This window comes from Heptranchias perlo, chromosome 2 (genome assembly GCF_035084215.1).
Source record: "Heptranchias perlo isolate sHepPer1 chromosome 2, sHepPer1.hap1, whole genome shotgun sequence".
Classification (NCBI taxonomy): Eukaryota; Metazoa; Chordata; class Chondrichthyes; order Hexanchiformes; family Hexanchidae; genus Heptranchias; species Heptranchias perlo.
The window spans coordinates 16,262,127-16,288,564 of NC_090326.1; the positions used below are offsets into that span (position 1 = coordinate 16,262,127).

General features: G+C 46.0%; 1 protein-coding gene across 6 annotated transcripts in view; it reads right to left on the minus strand.

Moving 5' to 3' along the window:
* Window positions 1-26,438, minus strand: part of zgc:158766 (uncharacterized protein LOC100009641 homolog) — a 172,447-nt gene that overhangs the window by 16,654 nt on the left and 129,355 nt on the right. For 4 of the 6 annotated variants that reach the window (XM_068000491.1, XM_068000518.1, XM_068000474.1 and 1 more), the window contains exons 11-18: window positions 21,275-21,413; window positions 18,276-18,398; window positions 14,390-14,581; window positions 12,191-13,134; window positions 10,328-10,580; window positions 7,420-7,509; window positions 5,581-5,805; window positions 374-544 (exon numbers count right to left, since the gene is read on the minus strand). In XM_068000491.1, coding sequence (XP_067856592.1) covers window positions 374-544; window positions 5,581-5,805; window positions 7,420-7,509; window positions 10,328-10,580; window positions 12,191-13,134; window positions 14,390-14,581; window positions 18,276-18,398; window positions 21,275-21,413 — 2,137 coding nt within the window. The remainder of the gene's footprint in view (window positions 1-373; window positions 545-5,580; window positions 5,806-7,419; window positions 7,510-10,327; window positions 10,581-12,190; window positions 13,135-14,389; window positions 14,582-18,275; window positions 18,399-21,274; window positions 21,414-26,438) is intronic. The other 2 variants (XM_068000509.1, XM_068000484.1) reach the window with 1 other exon arrangement.

Genomic DNA, 26,438 nt, shown 5'->3' on the forward strand with positions numbered 1-26,438 from the left:
AGCCCTACAATCCTCCGAGATCTCTGCGCTCCTCCAATTCTGGCCTCTTGCACACTCCTGATTTTCATCGCTCCATCATTGGTGGCCGTGCTTTCAGCTGTCTAGGCCCCAAACTTTGGAATTCCCTCCCTAAACCTCACCGCCTCTCACTCTCTCCTAATTTAAGACGCTCCTTAAAACCTACCTCTTTGATCAAGCTTTTGGTCACCTGTTCTAATATCTCCTTATGTGGCTCAGTATCAAATTTTGTTTGATAATCACTCCTGTGAAGCGCCTTGTTTTACTACATTAAAGGTGCTATATAAATGCAAGTTATTGTTGCTGTTGTTGTATAAGACCATAACATTTCAAAACTAAAATAGGATTCCTTTACCTTAAATGATTGTTTGTAAATATAAATGTCATATCCTCCTTCAATCTTTTTTGTTTTGCTGAAAAGAATAAGGTCCTCGAACAGGAAGATGTGCCTCAGATATTTCTTGCGTCCACACCAAACGATAAATTCTTCCTGACACGTAAGCTGTCCTTGCTCTTTGAGATTCACCTAGAGGGGAGGTAACCCAGGATCAATCTACCATAATATCCGTCTTTTAGATGAGATGTTAAACCAAGGCCCCGTCTGCCCTCTCAGGTGGACATAAAAGATCCCACTGCATTATTCGGAGAAGAGCAGTGGAGTTCTCCTGGGTGTCCTGGTCAATATTCATCCCTCAACCGACATCACTTAAACAGATTATCTGATCATTATCAGATTGCAGTTTGTGGGATCTTACTGTGCCCAAATTGGCTGCCGCATTTCCTCCATTACAACAGTGACTACATTTCACTAGTACTTCATTGGCTGAGGTCATGAAACGTGCTATATGAATGCAAATTCTTTCTTTCTTTTCTATTACAGAACAAGTCATTGCATTTCAAAAGTAATTCATGGTGTAAAACACTTTGAGACTTTTCAACATGAAAGGTGCTATAAATACTAATATTTTATTTATTATAGCAGGGTTCCCCAGGCGGGAATGAATGTGTTTGCAAGATGAGGGCAAAAAATTAGCAAGAAATGAAAATAAACCTGAATTAGAAGACTTGAGTGTATTACAAAAAGTTAATTAAGAAGGTTCACGTTAAGTAACATTTACAGTGGATTACATAGAACTTACAGCATAGAAACAGGCCATTCTTCCCAACAGGTCTATGCCAGTGTTTATGCTCCATACGAGCCTCCTCCCACCCCTTTTCATTTAATGCTATCAGCATATCATAAGAACATAAGAACATAAGAAATAGGAGCAGGAGTAGGCCATTCGGCCCGTCGAGCCTGCTCCGCCATTTAATAAGATCATGGCTGATCTGATCCTAACCTCAAATCTAAATTCACTTAAATCCTTCTGTTCCTTTCTCCCTCATGTGCTTAATCTAGCTTCCCCTTAAATGCATCTATGCTATTCACCTCAAGTACTCCTTGTGGTAGCAAATTCCACATTCTAACCACTCTCCGGGTACCCAAGCACTCTCCGGGTACCCAAGCACTCTCCGAGTACCCAAGCACTCTCCGAGTACCCAAGCACTCTCCGAGTACCCAACCACTCTCCGAGTACCCAAGCACTCTCCGAGTACCCAAGCACTCTCCGGGTACCCAAGCACTCTCCGGGTACCCAAGCACTCTCCGGGTACCCAAGCACTCTCCCGGTACCCAAGCACTCTCCGGGTACCCAAGCACTCTCCGGGTACCCAAGCACTCTCCGGGTACCCAAGCACTCTCCGGGTACCCAAGCACTCTCCGAGTACCCAAGACTCTCCGAGTACCCAAGCACTCTCCGGGTACCCAAGCACTCTCCGGGTACCCAAGCACTCTCCGGGTACCCAAGCACTCTCCGAGTACCCAAGCACTCTCCGGGTACACAAGCACTCTCCGAGTACACAAGCACTCTCGGAGTACCCAAGCACTCTCCGAGTACCCAAGCACTCTCCGGGTACCCAAGCACTCTCCGGGTACCCAAGCACTCTCCGGGTACCCAAGCACTCTCCCGGTACCCAAGCACTCTCCGGGTACCCAAGCACTCTCCGGGTACCCAAGCACTCTCCGAGTACCCAAGCACTCTCCGGGTACCCAAGCACTCTCCGGGTACCCAAGCACTCTCCGGGTACCCAAGCACTCTCCCGGTACCCAAGCACTCTCCGGGTACCCAAGCACTCTCCGGGTACCCAAGCACTCTCCGGGTACCCAAGCACTCTCCGGGTACCCAAGCACTCTCCGAATACCCAAGCACTCTCCGGGTACCCAAGCACTCTCTGAGTAACCAAGCACTCTCCGGGTACCCAAGCACTCTCCGGGTACACAAGCACTCTCCGGGTACACAAGCACTCTCCGGGTACCCAAGCACTCTCCGGATACCCAAGCACTCTCCGATTACCCGAGCACTCTCCGAGTACCCAAGCACTCTCCGAGTGCACAAGCACTCTCCGGGTACCCAAGCACTCTCCGAGTACCCAAGCACTCTCCGGGTACCCAAGCACTCTCCGAGTACCCAAGCACTCTCCGGGTACCCAAGCACTCTCCGGGTACCCAAGCACTCTCCGAGTACCCAAGCACTCTCCGGGTACACAAGCACTCTCCGAGTACCCAAGACTCTCCGAGTACCCAGGCACTCTCCGATTACCCAAGCACTCTCCGGGTACCCAAGCACTCTCCGATTACCCAAGCACTCTCCGGGTACCCAAGCACTCTCCGGGTACACAAGCACTCTCCGGGTACCCAAGCACTCTCCGGGTACCCAAGCACTCTCCGAGTACACAAGCACTCTCCGAGTACACAAGCACTCTCCGGGTACACAAGCACTCTCCGGGTACACAAGCACTCTCCGAGTACACAAGCACTCTCGGAGTACCCAAGCACTCTCGGAGTACCCAAGCACTCTCCGGGTACCCAAGCACTCTCCGAGTACCCAAGCACTCTCCGGGTACCCAAGCACTCTCCGGGTACCCAAGCACTCTCCGGGTACCCAAGCACTCTCCGGGTACCCAAGCACTCTCCGAGTACCCAAGCACTCTCCGGGTACCCAAGCACTCTCCGGGTACCCAAGCACTCTCCGGGTACCCAAGCACTCTCCGGGTACCCAAGCACTCTCCGGGTACCCAAGCACTCTCCGAGTACCCAAGCACTCTCCGGGTACCCAAGCACTCTCCGAGTACACAAGCACTCTCAGGGTACCCAAGCACTCTCCGGATACCCAAGCACTCTCCGATTACCCAAGCACTCTCCGAGTACCCAAGCACTCTCCGGGTACCCAAGCACTCTCCGGGTACCCAAGCACTCTCCGGGTACCCAAGCACTCTCCGGGTACCCAAGCACTCTCCGAGTACCCAAGCACTCTCCGAGTACCCAAGCACTCTCCGAGTACCCAAGCACTCTCCGGGTACCCAAGCACTCTCCGGGTACCCAAGCACTCTCCGAGTACCCAAGCACTCTCCGAGTACCCAAGACTCTCCGAGTACCCAGGCACTCTCCGATTACCCAAGCACTCTCCGGGTACCCAAGCACTCTCCGGGTACCCAAGCACTCTCCGGGTACCCAAGCACTCTCCGATTACCCAAGCACTCTCCGGGTACCCAAGCACTCTCCGAGTACACAAGCACTCTCCGAGTACACAAGCACTCTCCGGGTACACAAGCACTCTCCGGGTACACAAGCACTCTCCGGGTACACAAGCACTCTCCGAGTACACAAGCACTCTCGGAGTACCCAAGCACTCTCCGAGTACCCAAGCACTCTCTGGGTACCCAAGCACTCTCCGAGTACCCAAGCACTCTCCGGGTACCCAAGCACTCTCCGAGTACCCAAGCACTCTCCGGGTACCCAAGCACTCTCCGAGTACCCAAGCACTCTCCGGGTACCCAAGCACTCTCCGGGTACCCAAGCACTCTCCGGGTACCCAAGCACTCTCCGGGTACCCAAGCACTCTCCGGGTATCTACCTCAATTGCCCTACAGAAGACTATTAAAATCTAGCTTCTCCAAAGGTTTGGCTTTGTGTTGCATTTAATAAACACAGGTAAATCAATCAGATGTAGGCTGTTCTTCCTGACTGCAATGTTTAATGCTCATTCAGATTAGACCCCCTACTGTAGTCTAAGTAGCCTTGCATCCAATTACAGTAATATATGTGCTGTGATTTGGTCCGATAGGAGAACAATGGAACAAAGTTGATGGATAGTCTCTGTTGGCCAAGTGTTGGTAGATACTTTGCAATCCATGCTTAAGAATCATTTAACAAGGAAGCAGCTACATATATAAAGCCTACTCTCAAACTACTGGACCTCTGAATGGCTTGTGGGTCACATTGTAATGCTGCAAAGTACAGGTCAGCATATTAGATCACAATTTACACAGGGCTTTCTAACATAAAGGCCCAACGAATTTATAACGGAATCAAACTTCATAGTGAAGTATAAGAGCTACACAAAATTACTTATATCAGACTGTGCTTCAATTAAAAGCTCCATCCTCCCTACCATATACTTTGATTACACTGTTTGTGGCACCAGAATCTAGATGGTCAGGGTTCTTAACCAGAAGTGCCTTTCTTCAATGAACAACATATTGTGGGAGGGAGGGAGGGAGAGAGGGTAGGGAGGAGGGCAGGCGGCTTTGAACGTTTTGGCATCCACAGCTAATGACCTTACCTTGATGTGGTCGGCCATTTCACTGTAACATTTCTATGAGACCGCCATTCAGTACAGAAACTGTATCGCGGATAAAGTACAAAGGGGGAGGGGGAAAATGAGACAGAAACCAGCTTGTTCTCTGTTCCTATTCTCTGGGAGATCAGAGCGGCTTATACACTGTCTACCAGGAATTGGATTTCAGTTATTTGAAAGCTGCTGCTCGTCTTAGAGTGCAATATAATCAGGGTATTAGAATTACCTTGACCTGCAAGGTTTTGCTTAGCCTTGTATAAAATGGCGAACGTAAATCCCTGTTCTTTTCTGCTGCAAACATTCAGTGTATGTGTCAGGCTGGTAATTGGATTCCACCTGGTAGTTGAATATAGTCCATTCCAGCAATCAGTGTAAATCATGGGACACTGCACTTAGTTCCTTATACTTGGATTTTAGAGCCACACTCATGTTGTTATGATCATAGCAACAGCAATAAAATGAAAGGATGAACTTGCAATTTTATAGCACAATTCACAACCTTACGCTTCACGGTACTTTTTGAAGTCTAGTCGCTGTTGTAATGTAAGGAAACACAGCAGCCAATTTACGCACAGTGGGGTCCCACTCACACAGTGATGAGATGCATGAGCAGATAATCTGTTTTCGTGAGGTTGATTGAGGGATAAATGAAACGGAATGGAAGAAGGAACATATGTGCAGGCACAACCGGCTGCCCACACCTGCCTGGTGCCAGCTCAGCCCAGGAGCAAGATACTCAACTGCCCTCTCTACCAGGGCACAGAACGAGGGAGGAGGATAGAGGCTGCTTTCCAGCAATGTATCGCCCAGATTCTTGAAGCGGCCATGAAATGCCAAGGTTTTGTTTCCAAATACTTTGTTTATGACAGCTGTAGAGTTTCCTTACATCACATCCTCGAATGGCATCCATCGCGAGCAAGTCGTTTCCATGACGAAGCTGAAACTTCACCATTTCCTCAGCCGCTTGGAGATCAGTGAGCTCCTGCTCCTGTGTTTTGCTGCATTCTTTGATCATGTCCTTCAGCAGCAATGCATACTTGCTCATCCTCTGGATGGGTTTCAGCAGGTAGGAGGCCAGGTCCATCTTATCGCCGAGCGCCTGCTGCTTATTCTGCAGAAACATTACATGGAGCTAGTCAGCATGAAAACAGATACAGTCAGTAAGAACTCGGGAACTGGAGTGGGCCATTCAGCCCCTCGAGCCTGTTCCGCACTTCAATTGGATCATGGCTGATTTGTACTCAACCCCATTTACCTGCCTTTGATCCATATCATAGAATTACGTAGGATTTACAGCACAGAAACAGGCCATTCGGCCCAACTGGTCTATGCCGGTGTTTATGCTCTGCACGAGCCTCCTCCCACCTTACTTCATCGAACCCTATCAGCATATCCTTCTATTCTTCTCTCCCTCATGTGTTTATCTAGCCTCCCCTTAAATGCATCTACACTATTCGCCTCAACTATTCCTTGTGGTAGTGAGTTCCACATTCTAACCACTCTCTGGGTAAAGAAGTCTCTCCTGAATTCCCTATTGGATTTATTAGTGACTACCTTATATTTATGATCTTGTTTTGGATTCCCCCACAATCCACATATCCCTCGATAATCTTACCCAACAAAAATCTATCGATCTCAGTCTTGAAAATTTCAATTGACTCCCAGCATCCTCAGCCAAGGACCTACAATTCCTGTTAGCTGGGCGGGCCTCCGGGCCACCCGATATTGTAACCGGCCCAGAGCGGGTGAGCTGCAGGGGAATGCCCGAACAGGAAGCCTGTATCGTCGGCAGGATGTCACTGACGCTGCCCCTCGAGAAAGAAGGGCCTCCCCCCAAAGAGATTAAGCAGCCAGTTTCGCCCAAGAGTTAAAATCTACCCTAAAATCTCTAGGCCCGTTAATGTGAAGTGCACTGTGAACTACAAGACGGTACTTTAAACATAAGAACATTGGAAATAGGAGCAGGAGTAGGCCCATACGGCCCCTTGAGCCATTCAATAAGATCATGGCTGATCTTCAACCTCAACTCCACTTTCCCTGCTCGATCCCCATATCCCTTGATTCCCCCAGAGACCAAAAATCTATCAAACTTCAAATAATGCTATCAGACCACATATAAAGAAAGAAGAAAGACTTGCATTTATATAGCTCCTTTCACGACCTCCGAACATCCCAAAGTGCTTCACAGCCAATGAAATACTTTTGAAGTATCATCACTGTTGTAATATAGGAAGCGCAGCAGCCAATTTGCACACAGCAAGGTCCCACAAATAGAGGTAAATGACCAGATAATCTGTTTTGGTAATGCTGGTTGAGGGATAAATATTGGCCAGGACACCGGGGAGAACTCCCCTGCTCTTCTTCAAAATAGTGCCATGGGATCTTTCACGGCTACCCGAGAGGGCAGACGGGGCCTCGGCTTAACGTCTTGTCCGAAAGGCGTCACCTCCAACAGTGCAGCACCCCCTCAGTACTGCACGGGAGTGTCAGCCTGGATTATGTGCTCAAGTCTTTGGAGTGGGACTTAAACCCACGACCTTCTGACTCAGAGGTGAGAGTGCGACCCAATGACACTGGCTGACACCTAATTCTCAATATCGGAAACTGGTCCCACATTCCATTCCAAAATTACAACATATCATGATCTGCTAATGCCTTTTGTCAATATATTCCCGCACTGGTTAAAAATTAATTCCGTTCTTTTCAAACTGAATGCAGCACCTACTTTAAAGAAGGTGTTTCCATGACTAGCGAGCAGAGTGTCAGACTGAGGCTTGTTCTTGCTGTACAATGCATACATCCCAAATTGCTCTTCCTAAATGAGCAGAATAAACAAATTAAAATTGTAAATACGAGCATAAACAGATACCACTGCATGGCTCCAAATATATTAAACAAACTCTTGGTTATACCACATTCTCAGACTTGCAACCTGTTCATTAAACTCATCTGGAATGGAATATGCTAGTCTCAATAAAGTTCCTAAACTATTAAAAGCTGCTTTCAAGTGCCACAAACTCCTTATAGTTATATCGTTAAATGAGGACGAGAGTTCTTTGATTTTAACAGTAGCTCTTCAATCTTCTCAATTTTAACTGGAGACAGAATTAATGATCACACAGACATATTCATTTTACACCCACAATGTTATGGCTTTTGCCTCTAGTGGAGGTGCAGAAGCCAGTGGGCTGAATTCAAATGCACAAGGTTCCTTTGCAATTTTTAACTATCCAAAAAATGCATTTTGTTTTTAACCTCCTTAACGGTGAAGTAGGAGGGCACAAGGACTGATTGGAAGCCAAAGAATCTAAATTGGAAGAGTTAGCATCTGTGGGCTACCTGAACAGATTTAAGGTGATTGGCAAAAAAACCAAAGGCGACGTGAGGAAGAACTTTTTAATGCAGCAAGTAGTTATGATCTGGGATGCGTTGCCCGAAAGGGTAGTGAATGCATCCAATCGTGGTTTTCAAAAACGAATTGGATAAATATTTGAAGAGAAACAATTTGCAGGGCTACGGGGAAAGAGCAGGGAAATGGGACTAACTGGATTGCTCTTACAAAGAGCCGGCACAGGATCAATGGGCCGAATGACCTCCTTCTGTGCTGTAACGATTCTATTATTCTATGAAACAGCAAGGCAGTTACCTCAGCTTAGGCATCGGGAAGACATGCAGAGCGGAGACTCCATGCTTATCCCACTTCCTGCCCTGTGGGGAGGGGGGTGGGTGGGGGGTGGTGCGATTGGTCAGGCCGGCGCTGTTCTCCCTCCTGTCCCAGCAGGAGCTTGAATAGACCGCATCATGTGTTCAACTCGCTGGAATCTGAGCTGGACGCATTCCGAGCCCACAGGAAATGCAGTAAGCTTGTTCAATCAATCACCCGGGAGTGTGGCAGCACCATAAACACACAGAGGATACAGCAGCCTGGACGTTGATCAGGAAGTGCGTACCATGTTTACATCTTGCTGCTTTTCTGAGATGCTTCTTCCCTTTACTGGGTTGGCTGATGGCTTGTGTTTTCTCCCAATGGGAATACCCTGTGTCTGTTGCTGGCTCTGCTGTTGGGAAGCCAGAAAACCCAATGCGAGTGACACTATTTTGGCTTGGGCAACATTCATACGTCCCTAGTGACCACCTTAAACAGCCATTAGGACCCTTGTATATGTTAATGGAGGCCCAAAGATCCGACTCTTACTGTGCGAAGTTTGCATTATCCTTTTATACCTTCTTCTTGGAGCAGTGTGAATACCACAACCTCCATTAGGTTTTTGGCAACCAAAGGTATTAAGGGATATGGGCCAAAGGCAGGTATATGGAGTTAGATCACAGATCAGCCATGATCTTATCAAATGGCGGAGCAGGCACGAGAGGCTGAATGGCCTACTCCTGTTCCTACGTTCCTCCTCCCAAAGGCTTTACAGCCATAGGTGATTACAGAGATGCTTCAAAGTCACCACACATTGCCATCTTTACACTTTCTAGTTGACAGTTTATGAAAATCAAATCAGAAGGACCACATCTGCTTCGCCTAGCTCCCAAGGAATCCTGAATCAATGAATCTCACTTCATTGTGGCCTCTCCCAGCCACGATGGTGCCTGATGCCAGGTTTCACTGGCAGCATTGGCGCTGTGCGGGACTCCCGCAATTTGAAGTTAAAATCGCAGTGCGGCGCTGTGACGTCATCAGGCCAGGACTTTCACATTTTAACTAAAGACCCCCTTCCCGATCAGTTGGCTGGGTTAAAATCCGGGCCTCACACGTTTCAATTCCTGTAGAACAGATTGAGACACCACGGTGGGGTAATTTTAACCGAGCTCGTTGGACGGGCATCCCACGGGGTCTGCTGGAACATCGCTCTTGCACCTCTCCAATTGAAGAGTAAAATTGGGCGGGGTGTAAAACCAGCATTACACCCGGTCGCATCTGTTTCTGTTTCCCAATGGGCGGGTTAGGTTAAAATTACCCCCTTCCCCCTCCCCCCCACAATAGTTATGATTTTACTGAGTTGGATGTTGTGATGCTCAAAGTGCTACAAGAGGTTTAAGATTGGTGGATATGCCAATGCAGGGCTTTGCTAGGGCATATCTCAAAAAGTGTAAAATCCCTTTAACATTTGCTCAATGCATCTGATATTGCACTCAATAGCACTTGCCAATTGTTTCTTTTTATGTGTGTGCTTCATATTTCCATTTAATCGTAAATAAACACATTGGTGGTTTTAGCCTGAAAACTCTGGTTCATGTGTCAGACATGCTATTCAAAGAGTGGGTGCATGGTAGCATTATATGTATTCCAGTGTACAGAAGGTAATAGTTAATCCTCTGAATCACAAAACTCTACAAGGGGAAAGTTGTCAAAAAGTTAGAGTTTTTGGGTTGAAGGGGACATCACCCAGTTGCAGGAAGTTCATGGATTTCTTTTAGCCACAGCAATAAGAATATTTGCTTTTGATGAAGATAGTGTTCACTCAAGAGTTATGTACATGCAAGAACGTTACACCCCATTTAGTCAATTGTTGCCCCAGACCAGGAGGAAAATCATAAGTGTGCTTATAAACAATGCATCTACATTATCACAAAATTAACAAATGGAAGAAATGTTTCCATTTGGTAGGAAAGACAAGAGGGCTTACGTGTCTGAGGAAGCAGTGGCTGACTCGTAGTGGACTGTTTGTACAGTGTTCGAGTTCCTTCAGAAAGTACTGGCAGTGAAAATCGTAGAGTTTTTCCAGATTCCCAAATATGATATTGCGCTTTCCACGTAGATCCTGGGGCAGGTCTATTCTCTCCATCTCTGGGAAGTAGTGGTCTATGATATATCCAAGGGATTTGACGTATTCCCTCTCCGTGCTGATCATTTCATCCATTATGTGCTGCAGCTTGCTGCTGGGAAATAAAGGACACTCAATTTGAACATTTCTTAGCAGCGGGAATAGCAGGACACATGACCGTGGGCTTGCCTTGACGTTTTCTCCTGTTAGTTGGTAGATCTATGCTGTTTGGCCTCTGAAAGTGGAATGGAGTCACGGATTCCATGAAATTACTCATCTGGTAGGCTGAGGTCTCAGTATCATGCACAGCCTCAGGTATCCCTTATACTATCAATTACATAGAATGTACAGCACAGAGACAGGCCATTCGGCCCAACAGGTCCATGCCGATGTTTATGCACCACACGAGACTCCTCCCATCCCTCTTCATCTAACCCTATCAGCATATCCTTCTATTCAGTTCTCTCTCATGTATTTATCTAGCTTCCCCTTAAATGCATCTATGCTAGTCGCCTCAACTACTCCATGTGGTAGCGAGTTCCTCATTCTAACCACTCTCTGGGTAAATAAGTTTCTCCTGAATTCGCTATTGGATTTATTAGTGACTGTCATATATTTATGGCCCCTAGTTCTGGTCTCCCCCACAAATGCAAGCATCTTCTCCGTGTCTAACCTATCAAACCCCTTCATAATCTTAAAGACCTCTATCAGTTCACCCCTCAGCTTTCTCTTTTCTTGAGAAAAGAGCCCCAGCCTGTTCAATCTTTCCTGAAAGGTATAACCTCTCAGTTCTGGTATCATCCTAGTAAATCTAACTCATTCTACCAAATAAATGATGACAGTAAACTATTCTCTGGTTAAGGAAACTGACCATGCTACTATCCCCTATATGGAATGACTTTTCATCTTGCTAACCCGTCAAGTTTTAACCTCCTCCAAGTCTGTTTAATTGCACAATCGACACAAAAGGACCATTCCTGAGACGATATGACTCCATTACTATTGGCTTATGTATAATTCTGTCAAATCAATCAATTTTTCACATTTAAGAAGAATGTTCTGTTGAAAATGCTGGTTTTCTAACACAAAGCTGAAATCCTTCATTCTGTCTATGTGGAAGTAAACGTAGGCACCCGACCGAGAGATTGTGAGGTGAGATTTCCGTCACATTGTTGAAAAGTTAATATCACCAGCATGGAATAAGATTGCTTTAGCAACCATGGCATAGATTTTATAATCACGACAGCTGAACTACTGCATTACGTGCATGAATTCGTATAATCTACCCTTATAACCACCTTTCCAATGGCCATGAAGGTTCTGGGAGTCCTAAAGCACACTAGGATCATTCAGATTGGTGACTGTCATGAAGTAGTTTCATCAAGTTGTTGGCTGAGACATTTCAACACAAGATGGAGATTTCGTCTCTCCCTAATCTGGAACTCTCTCCCCTCTAAAAGGCTGGGGGACAATTGAAGCTTTGAAGAATGAGAACCATAGATTTTTGTTAGGTCAGGGTATGAAGGGATATGGAGCAAAGGTGGTTAAATGGAATTGAGGCACAGATCAGCCATGGTCTAACTGAATGGCTGAATGACCTACTCCTGTCCCTGTGTTAATACTACTGGGCGTCTTCCCAGAGTTAAAGCAGGAATTGTAGCTGATTTGATTATGGAATCTTTTAAGATATTGTGTCAATTTTACGATCGCTATTGAAATCATTACCTCCCTGTTCTCTTAGCTTCTTCTGTGTGTGGATAATATGACCTGGAAGATGTTGGTAAGCTGTGAGTCCTGATCAACACTGGGCTTTTCAGCTCTGTCCTGGAAATGCGGTTTTTGTCAGCCACCACACTGCTGACAACCTCCAGTCCTTTGATATAAACTCCAGTGTTGCCGTGCCTGCCGGCCTCACCATGGCCGCTCTCTCGCTGCCACAACTCAAAGCTCTGGGTCTTCCTCATGATCTTTTTCAACGGTTGCTTCTTGTGCCGGGGTCCCGGTGAGCGGGTGGGCTCCGAGTGGCAGGACGCGGCGGATGAACTGGCGGCGTAGCCATCGGCGTCTTCGAAGAAGGGGCCGCCCCCTTGAAACCGGCCGCACGCTGGTGCCGAGGATGGAGAGGTGGTGCCGAATTTATGCGGCGCGTTGGCGTTTTGGCAGGACTCTTCGTAACCTGATGCGACAGGGCATTCTGATGGCACAAAACCCTGACCGCATTCTGGACGATGCACCGCGTCATCAGGCCAAACGCCGTTCTCCATGCTGTCCGCAGTCCTTTGAGAGAGTGAATCTCCGAGTTCATCCGATCCTTCCGTGTCGAACTCGCCACTTGTCCGGGGACCTTCGTCCTCAGAGCGCGCTTCAGTAGCTGAGTCGTTGCTATGGCCCTCGTGGATTCGGACAGCTGCGGAGAACACCTCCTCCAAAAGGTGTCTGGTCTGTTGACACTTCACCCAATGGACGTTCCACTGCTTCAATTCACTGGCACTGCCGAGGCCGAGAACCATCTCGTTCATCTTCTGAAAGTTTTCTGCGTTGAATTTGATGGCCTCCTGGTGGTATCTTTCCAAACTTTGAACCACAGCCTTTGAATACTCCAAGGTGATTTGCTCGTCCACTTTTAATCGTCTTAGGTAATCATTACAGTGCAAAACCCACTGGTCAGCCTAATAACGAAGCAGAAAATACCAGAATAAAAGAAGAAAACTGTATTTCGATTTTAATGACAGTCATTGATTGCTTGTTACTGGATATGGAACAATCAGAACCAATTTCTTTTACAAGATCGGCTAGCTTTTTAAAAAAATTAAACAATTGGCATCCACTCCACCCACCCTCAACAGACCTTGCGGTTGGCTGGCTGCGAGCAGACGGTTTTGGTCATGATCGCAGCTGGGCTAGGAAATGTTAATGACCGCTGACTGCCGCGTTGGGCGGGTGCCGATATCACGCCCATTCGCCGCCCGACCCGAACGTCTCCCCCATCATTTCCTGGCAGTCAATCGTTATACTTCAAAGAAGCTTTGCGATCAGTGTCAAAGTGTGATTTGGTGTCCAAACTGGCAGCCTATGGCCCGATCAACTGATTTACTGCCTGAAAGGGCGGTGGAAGCCGATTCAGTAGTAACTTTCAAAAGGGAATTGGATATAAACTTGAAAGGAAAAAATTTGCAGGGCTATGGGGAAAGAGCAGGGGAGTGGGACTAATTGGATACCTCTTCCAAAGGGCCGACACAGGCACGATGGGCCGAATGGCCTCCTTCTGTTCTGTAAGATTCTATGATTCTATGAATTTCAATCCCAGTAAAACTGGGAATCAGATACTGTAGAAATAAATAGAACAACCCTTCAAATACAGTAATGATCCCACCATGTAGCAAAGTCAATTGTTGTGCCGGGAAATGGAGAGAACATCCTAGATACATGTAGCAGTGTGCAGGCAATGGGACTTCAAGAGAGAGGAGAGAGGAAATGAGACAGGTAGGCAGCATGGGGCATGTTCGAGGCCTTTTGATATCAGGAAAAGTTATGCAAAGTGCTTAAAAATCACAGATTTGTTTGGGATTTGGCTGGACCGTAACTAACACTCCTGTATACACAAGGAGGGGTTATTTTTCCGGGTGAGGCTCCCAACTAGATGGGACTATGGGTCAGAAATAGGACTATAAAACTATAGGGTCAACTCTGGGACCCTCGCTCCTGTCCATGCTCAAATCCAGGAGTGGAAATTAGCCCTAATATTTAATGGGCATGAAATTCAACCTTGAGCTGCAACTTAGGATTCCCAATAATTAAAATATCGTGAGATGTTATAATGATAAAATAATTCTTCCTCTGAAGTATCAAGTTCGTCTATCGAAGATCTTACATAAACACAGCTATTTTGTGTTAAAATATAGAGCAAAACAAGGAGCCACTTACCGTCTCATAGAATTCATGCAAGTTAACTACATTGTCCAAATCTGTCCTTCGCTTTTCTAGTCTGCTGATGAAGTTACTCAGAAACTGCTTGAATCCTTCAACTTTTTCTTCCAAATACAGCAGCTCATTGTGTGACTGGCCGTTTAGATGAGCAGCATCTTTGATCAGCTGCATCCCTCTTCTGTAGTGTTGCTGTAAAATTCAAAGTTAAACTCACCCGCAGGGAACTAACAGTATTGGCCAGATTGAGATCCATTTTGCCTGACCCAAAGTTCAAAGGACACCATACCATATCTCTGTTCCAAAAAATGGTCCATTTACCTCTTGAATGTGTTGCCACTAGCTGCCCGTATATGTTTTGCCATTTTGTCTTGTTTGTGTACTTGAGATTTTTTTCATAAATGTGAAATGTAAAATAGTCACCTTTTGAAACAATGGTACTCCTGATACAGCTGGGGGGAGGGGGGAGGGGAGGGCTACTTGTGACTCAGCTCTCCTTCTCCTATAGCAGTCTGGACATGCTGCCATCACAGAGTGAAAGGAGGGGGGAGAGAAAGAGAGTGGAAGGAGGAGAGAGAGAAAGGACGGGGGAGGGAAAGAGGATGAAAGGAGAGAAAGAGAAAGAGAAAGAAAGGAGGGAGGAGAGAAAGAGAGTGAAAGGAGGGGGAGAGAAAGAGAGTGAAAGGAGGGGGAGAGAAAGAGAGTGAAAGGAGGGGGAGAGAGAAAGAGAGTGAAAGGAGGGGGAGAGAAAGAGAGTGAAAGGAGGGGGAGAGAAAGAGAGTGAAAGGAGGGGGAGAGAAAGAGAGTGAAAGGAGGGGGAGAGAAAGAGAGTGAAAGGAGGGGGAGGAGAAAGAGAGTGAAAGGAGGGGGGGAGAAAAAGAAAGGAGGGGGAGAGAAAGAGAGTGGAAGGAGGGGAGAGAGAAAGGACAGGGGAGGGGAAAAGGAGAGAGGAGAGAAAGAGATAGAAAGGAGGGAGGAGAGAAAGAGAGTGAAAGGAGGGGGAGAGAAAGAGAGTGAAAGGAGAGGGGAGAGAGAGTGAAAGGAGGGGGGGAGAAAGAGAGTGAAAGGAGTGGGGAGAGAAAGAGAGTGAAAGGAGAGGGGAGAAAGAGGGAGAAAGGATGAGGGAGAGAAAGGAGAGAGGTGCGAAAGAAATAGAATGTAGGGAGGAGAGAACGAGAGTGAAAGGAGGGGGAAGAAAGAGAGTGAAAGAGAGGGGAAAGAAAGAGTGAAAGGGGATGGGAAAGAAAGAGGGAGGTGGGAGGGGGGAGAGAAAGAATGAAAGAGGGGGAAGAGAAAGAAAGTGAAAGGAGGGGGAAAGAAAGAAAGTGAAAGGAGGGGGAGAGAGAAAGAGAGAACAGGGAAGAGAGAAAGGAGGGAGGAGGGAAAGAGAGTGAAAGGAGGGGGAAAGAAAGAGAGTGAAAGGACAAGGGAAAGAAAGAGTGAAAGAGGGGGGACAGAAAGAAAGTCAAAGAAGGGAGAAAGAAAGAGAGTGAAAGGAGGGAGGAGAGAAAGAGAGTGAAAGGAGGGAGGAGAGAAAGAGAGTGAAAGGAGGGGGAGAGAGAAAGAAAGGAGGGGGAGAGAAAGAGAGAGCAATGAGGGGGTGAAAGTGAAAAGAGGGATAGAAAGTGAAAGGAGGGGGAGAGAGAAAGAGAGAACAGGGGAGAAAGAAAGGAGGGGGAGAAAGAGAGAAAGGAGGGAGAGAAAGAGAGAGAAAGGAGGGAGAGAAAGAGAGAGAAAGGAGGGGGAGAAAGAGAGAAAGGAGGGAGAGAAAGAGAGAGAAAGGAGGGGGAGAAAGAGAGGGAAAGGAGGGGGAGAAAAATAGAGAGAAAGGAGCAGGAGAGGAAGAGAGAGAAACAGAAGGGGAAGCGAGAGAAAGACAGAGAGAGTGAGAAAGACCAAGAAAGAAAGTAAGAAAGAGAGAGAGTGAGGGAAAGAGACAGTGTAAGAAAGAGAGAAGAGAAAGAAAGAGGCTTTTGACAAGAGAATTAATGAGTAACCCTCCTTTAAGGTTACAATAACTTGCATTTATATAGCACTTTTGACATAGAAAAACATCTGGAGGTCCTTCACAGAGGCATGAAAATTAACCAAGACCAAACCAATGATGGAGAGATTAGGGGGGGAGGCTAAAAGCTCGATCAAAAAGCTGGGCTTTAAGGAGGAGAGGGAGGTGGAGAGGCAGGAGAAAAAGTAGATGACCGATTTCATGCTAGTGGGGAATACATTTTATATCAGGTGTTATACTTAGAGAGCAAACATGTATGAAGCTGGGCCTCTCTCCTGCCCTTTTGTGGGAGTATTTCAATCAGGATGGCATTCTCAAATTTTAAACCATCTTCCAAAGAGTTGGTCCGGAGACTTAGTTCTGGGGGTCACAGGAGTTGGAGGATAAAGAAAATCTAAAATGCTTGATCTGAATTTCATACATCTCCATCTGGTGTATTTTGACGGTTCTGCATATAATTTAAGGTATTATGTTCCTTCAAAATATAATAAGATGTTGATCCATCTGACTAAAAAGAGTGAAAGAAACAAAATAAACACAATCCAGATTTAAACTCCTAATTTTCCTTTCAATTTGCGGAAATCAGGAACAAAATATTAATTTAGTTGGAAGCACATGAAACAAAAATATTAAGTTATTTGCATATTCATGGAGCTGCATAGAATAAATTGAAGTATCTTAAATTTTGGCCGTTGCTTTTGACTTTTAGAATCTGTGTCCCGATTTAAATTTTTGCATCCCCTCCAGTTGAGATGAAACAGGTCAGGGATCGAATCTAGGATCTTCTTTTTCTTTGGTCAGTTCAGTATCAAACATGTGTGAAAACTCATCACCATGTTAGAGTTTCCAAACCAAGCCACTGAGAAGTCCACACAGGTAGATTCTTGGTTTACCCGATATGGAGTACATATTCTATCCTCTAGGGATATACATCACTTATCTAAATCCAGAGAGGATAACCACAGACTGGAAAGAGTCAAGGGGACAGATTCCTCAAATCTGCTAAGGGGTAACACTGCAGTTGGATCAGTTATAACATTGCAATTTACTAGCACAGAGCACTAGTAAGCTTCTCACTACTTGTGCAGTCAGGTTTACCCAACCAGTTCCAGCAGTGACTTGCAGGGTTATCTGGAGAACAGTGGAAAGAATTCCAGAGCCCAGTGACAGGTTTACATGTCCTGTTCTTGGTACTGAGCCAGGCTGGTTGGTAAATATTTTTCAGCACTCTGGAAACTTAGAACCTCCTGATCTGTATCGCTCAGTGTCACGCTGGGAGATGCAACAATATCCATTATCTCTGAGACTAGCTGGATAGAACTAAATGGTCTCTTCTATTGCACTACACCCCTGTCTCACCTGAATATGTAATGTTGAAGTACATTTAAATATTGTAAACAGTAAAAAAATGTAAATGTGCAAGGGCAAAATGTTGACTGGGGAATTGTTTTATTGTTTAGCATTTCAATCTCACACAGTCTAAAGAAGCTGTTTATAAAGGATAAAGTGACATTTTTGCCCCAATAAATTCCTGACGTGCAGCTTTTTTTTCCAGTGCTGGGAACTATTCTACTCCCTTGTTCTTTGTTATTTCACTGCAGGTAATCGGATCAGGTTTATCTGTTGTGCCTTCATAATCCCTCTGCTGCTCTACAAATAATTTCCCAAAAGCAAAGCAAGTCCTGGGTAATCATTCCTCCCAGTATCAGATAACCTGAAGACCTAACAATGAACAAAAAAGGCACAGTTGTCTTTATGGGCTATTTTTCCATCGGGAACAAGAGACCTGAGTTTTATTTCATATAAAGCGAATGTACACTGCATACTTATTATAATGTCCATCATGATTCCTCAGCATCAACAATATGTGAGAACACTTACCATAGCCAGGCTGTAGAAGGCATTATACTCTTCCTGCATTTGTCTTAGTGATTCCAAGGAATGCGGCAAACAGTCCATCTGTACAAGGTACTTTTCTCCCTCACACTCAGCCCAGTGTCTTATCTGCAGGTAATAAAAGGACAGCAATTGACGTTGGGAAACACAATAATTACCTGCTGTAGGCATCTCGACCTATCCACAAACTAATACAATACGATGGCTACCCAAGAATACGATCGTAAAGTGAACGGTTAGGATAGCAGGTGGAAGGTAAAATTATTTACAATATAGCATCCATTAAATTGAAATGGTCATTTTATGGCGGAGATGGGTTAGGTTGCAGACCAGGAAACTAGAACAATCGCCGTAAACGTTTTTCTGCCATAATTCAGTTCTTACTGAGAAACAAGTTCACATTACAAAAACTGCCATGAGATCAAGCTAACTCGTATTGCATCATAGTGAAGAGCACCTTTTGAAAGCACAGATCTGCACACTTGTGGTTTGCCTACCTTAAAGCTTGCACCATCACCTCATCTAATGGAAAGTATGGGACAAAGCCGCAAGGCCACTATTGGCCTGAATACCAACCTCGATTTCTGTCTGTGTGACTCCCACAATATTAATCTTTGGTTACCCGGTGCGGTGGGCGAACATGTCGCAGGTTTCCCAATGGGTCTGCTCTTTGGCCTAGTGAAAACCACTTCTCTCTAGGGTGCGTAAGATTGTCTCTCCATCTGTTTACCCGTATTGAGCTCTCAAACGCGCCCTGGTAGCCACTGGCTATGAGCACGCGGTGTCCGCTGGTTCACTTGAAGCTTTTCCCAACCATTGGGCTCCACAAGAGATTCGTAGCATTATAGATCTGATCTAAGCAATTACAGGTGTAATCTGGAAATGGTTTCAGGTTAGGTGGGTCAACCATACTTTATTAGTAGCAACCAACTAAAAGGGGAGTGCTTGAAGTTTGATTGGTGGCATGCAGTGTAGACCTGCGTCACCTATACTGGCCCATTTATAATAGGGGCTACCAGGTGTCTCAGTTTCCCATATGTACTGGTACTGAAGTGGATTTTGTCACTAGCAGTAAGGTGAACTGAGCAGCTAAATTAGATAATGACCCCAGTTACAGTGCCATCTATAGCACAGGCTGAGCAATTGTCAGTACAAATAAATGCATATGTGTGTAAAGTTATCTATTAATATATTAAACGTCTATGTGCACTTTGGGTCAAATTTCTATATAAATTCCTTTGTCCACATTTATAATGGAAACAACCTCTATAAATTCTTCATGCTGTATTTACATCGTCTCTCTGATGGAGAAACTGCAACACCCCCACTGGCGAGAAGGTGTAATTACAGCATGACAAGTTTACATAGACAATTTCCATTATAAATGTGGACATTGGAATGCAAAATAGAAACATTTTCAAACGGGGACTGAATTACATTTATACACCCTGGTCCAATTATCCTCTGCCCCTATATCCCCACTTGACCTGAACACACATGCACACATAAATATATATATATATAGTATATACACACACAGGGCGCAATCCAGGTGCACATACAGTGCGTCAGTCCAAATGGAAGACTGGCACAAAGGTGACTCTACAAATAGCACCCAGTGATCATGTCAAAGTAAAGAGATTTAATTTTCTATGCAGTGACTTATTTATTGATTAACCCACCTTTACCAGCTCAAAGCAATCTCCTGTTCCTTTTATGGTTTTGGAAGGGGAATTCTGAATACAATATATGAAAATGACAAGGGAAAACTGATCAATTATTTCTATTTTCTTCCTTCTCCATAAACCAAATTACTCCAGACACAGAACTTTTCTAATGCCAAGTTTTTCCACTTTTCTCTCCTCTTCCAGAGGCCTCAATTTCGGCTGGAATACAGTTCCACATGGAGAACACTGCAGGATGAATCTTTCAATCATTATCAATGACAGCAATTTTCATTTATATAGCACCTATTACAAAGAAAAACATCCCAAGGTGCTTCACAAAGGTGTCAACAAAAAAAAAGGGCACCAAGCTAAGGAAAGCTATATTAGGAGAAGGGACCAAAAACTCGGTCAAAGGGGTGGGCTTTAAGGAGAGTCTTAAAGAAGCAGAGGAAGGTGGAAAGGTTGCCTTAGTGACAAGAGGGCTGCAATACAAGGGGGAGGACGTGATGCCTCAGTTGTACAGAGTCTTGGTCAGATCCCATTTGGAGTACTACATTTAGTTTTGGCCACTGAATCTCAGGAAAAATATACTGGCCTTGGAGGGATGCAGTGCATTTTCATCAGAATGACACCAGGGCTTAAAGGGTTAAATTATGAGGACAGGTTGCATAAACTTGGTTTGTATTCCCTTGAGTTTAGACAGTTGATGGGTGATCTAATCGAGGTGTTTAAAATGATAAAGGGATTCAATAGGATAGATACAGAGAAACTCTTTCCTCTGGTGGGGGAATCCAGAACAAGAGGGCATAATCTTAAAATTAGAGCTAAGCAGTTATGAGTGAAATTAGAAAGCAATTTTTCACACAAAGGGTAGTGGAAATCTGGAACTCTCCCTCCCAAAAGGCTGTGGATGCTGGGGGGTCAATTGAAAATTTCAAGACTGAGATCAATAAATTTTTGTTGGTTAAGGGTATCAAGGGATATGGAGCAAAGGTCAGCTAATGAGTTGAAGGATCAGCCATGATCTAATATAATGGCGGAACAGGTTTGACTGGCTAAATGGCCTACTCCCGTTCCTATTCCCTGTCAGGGTCAAGGAAGTGCTATTATTTAAAAATTCAACTGGTCATTTTCGGGTGCAAATTTGACCGAGAGGGGTTAAATCAGGAGAAGAAATCTCATAATAAAATGCAAAGGTTATGTGACGCATTTCCATTTAAAATGATTTGAAGGCCGGTTACGAAAGACAGACACATCGGATCTACCTCCTTTGGTTTCACTGACTCACAGCAACAAGATACCAATGTCTTTGTTCACCTTGCTACTTCCTTCCTCGAACTTCCTCAGCTCCAGTAGGATTTCCAGCTGTTGCAAGCACTTGTTGGACAGTATGACCAACTTATGGACCTCTTCATCCACCTGATTGTAGAGCATCGTGATGGTATCCATCGCATCCCTGCAAACATTTGATAAAGCAATTTGAGTACACGCAAGTGAGAAAAACATTTTCGTTGAAAAGGATTTTAAATGCTGACTTACATGCCTGGCCTTTTCTGGCCTGTGAACATCAGCTACAAATGATCCGAACCATATGATCGTTGTGGCGCATTAACCATTGAATCACAGAGCTTAACAGAACTATTAGTTTGAAGGACAGGTTACTATGCTACAAAGAGATATGAAAATTGGGGCTCAAAACTGGCTCAAGGAGGTAAAGACTATCATGAACAAGCAATCCTGGTTTTGATCATTTGTCTCCAATTTTTGTCGGCTCTGCTTCTCATTGGCCAGTTCAAAGGTTTGCCTCTTAACAAAATAAAATGGGGCAAGGTGGAGAATGAAGAATAAAAACTGTAGTCTTTCTTCTGGGACTACTTCAAGATATTCAAAATCCAATACAAGTGATTGAAGAAGTTCTCTTTATGGGTCACAAGCTAAACAGACCGCACGGTATGCAACTGAACTATATATTTTTTTTATTCGTTCATGGGATGTGGGCGTCGCTGGCAAGGCCAGCATTTATTGCCCATCCATAATTGCCCTTGAGAAGATGGTGGTGAGCTGCCTTCTTGAACCGCTGCAGTCCGTGTGGTGAAGGTTCTCCCACAGTGCTGTTAGGAAGGGAGTTCCAGGATTTTGACCCAGCGACGATGAAGGAACGGCGATATATTTCCAAGTCAGGATGGTGTGTGACTTGGAGGGGAACGTACAGGTGGTGTTGTTCCCATGTACCTGCTGCTCTTGTCCTTTTAGGTGGTAGAGGTCGCGGGTTTGGGAGGTGCTGTCGGAGAAGCCTTGGCGAGTTGCTGCAGTGCATCCTGTGGATGGTACACACTGCAGCCTCTGTGAGCCAGTGGTGGAGGGAGTGAATGTTTAGGGTGGTGGATGGGGTGCCAATCAAGCGGGCTGCTTTGTCCTGGATGGTGTCGAGCTTCTTGAGTGTTGTTGGAGCTGCACTCATCCAGGCAAGTGGAGAGTATTCCATCACACTCCTGACCTGTGCCTTGTAGATGGTGGAAAGGCTTTGGGGAGTCAGGAGGTGAGTCACTCACCGCAGAATACCCAGCCTCGGACCTGCTCTCATAGCCACAGTATTTATATGGCTGGGCCAGTTAAGTTTGTGGTCAATGGTGACCCCCAGGATATTGATGGTGGGGGATTCGGCGATGGTAATACCGTTGAATGTCAAGGGGAGGTGGTTAGACTCTCTCTTGTTAGAGATGGTCATTGCCTGGCACTTGTCTGGCACGAATGTTACTTGCCACTTATCAGCCCAAGCCTGGATGTTGTCCAGGTCTTGCTGCATGCGGGCTTGGACTGCTTCATTATCTGAGGGGTTGTAAATGGAACTGAACACTGTGCAATCATCAGCGAACATCCCCATTTCTGACCTTATGTTGGAGGGAAGGTCATTGATGAAGCAGCTGAAGATGGTTGGGCCTGGGACACTGCCTTGAGGAACTCCTGCAGCAATGTCCTGGGGCTGAGATGATTGGCCTCCAACAACCACTACCATCTTCCTTTGTGCTAGGTATGACTCCAGCCACTGGAGAGTTTTCCCCCTGATTCCCATTGATTTCAGTTTTACTAGGGCTCCTTGGTGCCACACTCGGTTAAATGCTGCCTTGATGTCAAGGGCAGTCAGTCTCACCTCACCTCTGGAATTCAGCTCTTTTGTCCACGTTTAGACCAAGGCTGTAATGAGGTCTGGAGCCGAGTGGTCCTGGCGGAACCCAAACTGAGCATCAGTGATTAGGTTATTGGTGAGTAAGTGCTGCTTGATAGCACTGTTGATGATACCTTCCATCACTTTGCTGATGATTGAGAGTAGACTGATGGGGCGGTAATTGGCCGGATTAGATTTGTCCTGCTTTTTGTGGACAGGACATACCTGGGCAATTTTCCACATTGTCAGGTGGATGCCAGTGTTGTAGCTGTATTGGAACAGCTTGGCTAGAGGCGCAGCTAGTTATGGAACACAAGTCTTCAGCACTACAGCTGGGATGTTGTCGGGCCCATAGCCTTTGCTGTATCCAGTGCACTCAGCTGTTTCTTGATATCACTGGAGTGAATCAAATTGGCTGAAGACTGGCTTCTGTGATGGTGGGGATATCGGGAGGAGGCCGAGATGGATCATCCACTCGGCACTTCTGGCTGAAGATGGTTGCAAACGCTTCAGCCTTGTCTTTTGCACTCACGTGCTGGACTCCACCATCATTGATGATGGGGATGTTTACAGAGCCTCCTCCTCCCGTTAGTTGTTTAATTGTCCACCACCATTCACGACTGGATGTGGCAGGACTGCAGAGCTTTGATCAGATCCGTTGGTTGTGGAATTGCTTAGCTCTGTCTATAGCATATTGCTTCCGCTGTTTAGCATGCATGTAGTCCTGAGTTGTAGCTTCACCAGGTTGGCACCTCATTTTTAGGTACGTCTGGTGCTGCTCCTGGCATGCTGTGCTACGCTCCTCATTGAACCAGGGTTGATCCCCTGGCTTGTTGGTAATGGTGGAGTGAGGAATATGCCGGACCATGAGGTTACAGATTGTGCTGGAATACAATTCTGCTTGGAGGGGAACGTGCAGTTGGTGTTGTTCCCATGTGCCTGCTGCCCTTGTCCTTCTAGGTGATAGAGGTCGCGGGTTCGGGAGGTGCTGTCGAAGAAGCCTTGGCGAGTTGCTACAATGCATCCTGTGGATGGTACACACTGAAGCCACAGTGCGCCAGTGGTGAAGGGAGTGAATGTTTAGAGTGGTGGATGAGGTGCCAATCAAGCGGGCTGCTTTGTCCTGGATGGTGTGAAGCTTCTTGAATGTTGTTGGAGCTGCACTCATCCAGGCAAGTGGAGAGTATTCCATCACACTCCTGACTTATGCCTTGTAGATGGTGGAAAGGTTTTGGGGAGTCAGGAGGTGAGTCATTCGCCGCAGAATACCCAGCTTCTGACCTGCTCTTGTAGCCACAGTATTTATGTGGCTGGTCCAGTTAAGTTTCTGGTCAATGGTGATCCCCAGGATGATGATGGTGGGGGATTCAGCGATGGTGATGCTGTTGAATGTCAAGGGGAGATGGTTAGACATTCTCTTGTTGGAGATGGTCATTGCCTGGTACTTGTCTGGCATGAATATTACTTGCCACTTATCAGCCCAAGCCTGGGTGTTGTCCAGGTCTTGCTGCATGCTGGCACGGACTGCTTCATTATCTGAGGGGTTGCGAATGAAACTGAACACTGAGCGATCATCAGCGAACATCCCCATTTCTGACCTTATGATGGTGGGAAGGTCATTGATGAAGCAGCTGAAGATGGTTGGGCCTCAGACACTGCCCTGAGGAACTCCTGCAGCAATGTCCTGGGACTGAGATGATTGGCCTCCAACAACCACTACCATCTTCCTTTGTGCTAGGTATGACTCCAGCCACTGGAGAGTTTTCCCCCTGATTCCCATTGACTTCAATTTCACTTGGGTTCCTTGGTGCCACACTTGGTCAAATGCTGCCTTGATGTCAAGGCAGTCACTCTCACTTCACCTCTGGAATTCAGCTCTTTTGTCCATGTTTGGACCAAGGCTGTAATGAGGTCTGGAGCTGAGTGGTCCTGGCGGAACCCAAACTGATCATCGGTGAGCAGATTATTGGTGAGTAAGGGCCGCTTGATAGCACTGTCGACAACACCTTCCATCACTTTGCTCATGATTGAGAGTAGACTGATGGGGCGGTAATTGGCCAGATTGGATTTGTCCTGCTTTTTGTGGACAGGACATACCTGGGCAATTTTCCACATTGTCGGGTAGATGTCAGTGTTGTAGCTGTACTGGAACAGTTTGGCTCGAGGCGCGGCTAGTTCTGGAGCACAAGTCTTCAGCACTACAGGCGGGATGTTTTCGGGGCCCATAGCCTTTGCTGTATCCAGTGCTCTCAGCCCATATATAAACCAGCAAATCCCCCAGTCCAATCTCTCATCTGTACCAAGTGAGTTATTTCATCTGAGATGGTAACATCCCTGAGCTGGGGGAATGGGGGAGGGAAGGGGTGGTGTGGGGAGGGTATCGGGGGAGTCAGGGGTGCAAAAATAAAACAGAGTCCTCATTCCTATTCACTAACCAGCGAAATGAAAAGGGAAAATGCTGGAAATATGCAGAAGTCTGTCAGTGTCTGAATATAGAAAATGGGTTAATACTGTGAGTAAAGACGCTTTGCCAAAACACGGGGGAATTCAAGTCTGGCAGGGGCACAAAGCAGGAGGTAGCGGATCAGACGCCCGTTAGACACCCTGCCTGAGTTTCCATTCATTGAAGTCAATAGAACGGAAAATCGGCTGGAGTGTATAACAGGCGTCCAATCAGTTACCTGTTGTGCATCCCCACCAAAGTTGAATTTTACCCCCAGTATATTCCGAGCATTTTCTATTTTTATCTTGCAGTTTCATCATTATCGTTTTATCCTCAGCGTTTCTGAACGTGCGTCTGTGTTGCCAGGGTTGAGCTCAGCGGCGATGTTCCACTGATCCCAATAGTTTCATTTACACATAAAGATTGGTGACTTGGGCAAGGCGGTGAGACAACGGGGCACCACTGCTCCAGCCAAGTCGCTGCCTTCGGGACAGCAGGAACTAAGGGAATGGATATCGGAAAGATGGGGAGAAAAAACTCTTTAAGGAAACAAGTGTATTGATGTTTTGAAACCTGAGGCTACGTATCATGAAAAAAGAAAGACTTGCATTTCTTTCGCGCCTTTCAGGACCTCAGGATGCCCCTAAGTACTTCACAGCCAATGAAGTATTTTTGAAGTACAGGAGCTGTTGTAATGGAGGAAATGCAGCAGCTAATTTGCGCACAGCAAGATCCCACAAACAGTAATGAGATAATGACCCAATAATGTGCTTTTTAGTGATGTTGGTTAAGGGATAAACATTTGTCAGGACACAGAGAGAATTCCCCTGCTCTTCTTCGAAATAACGCTATGGGAACTTTTACGTGGGACG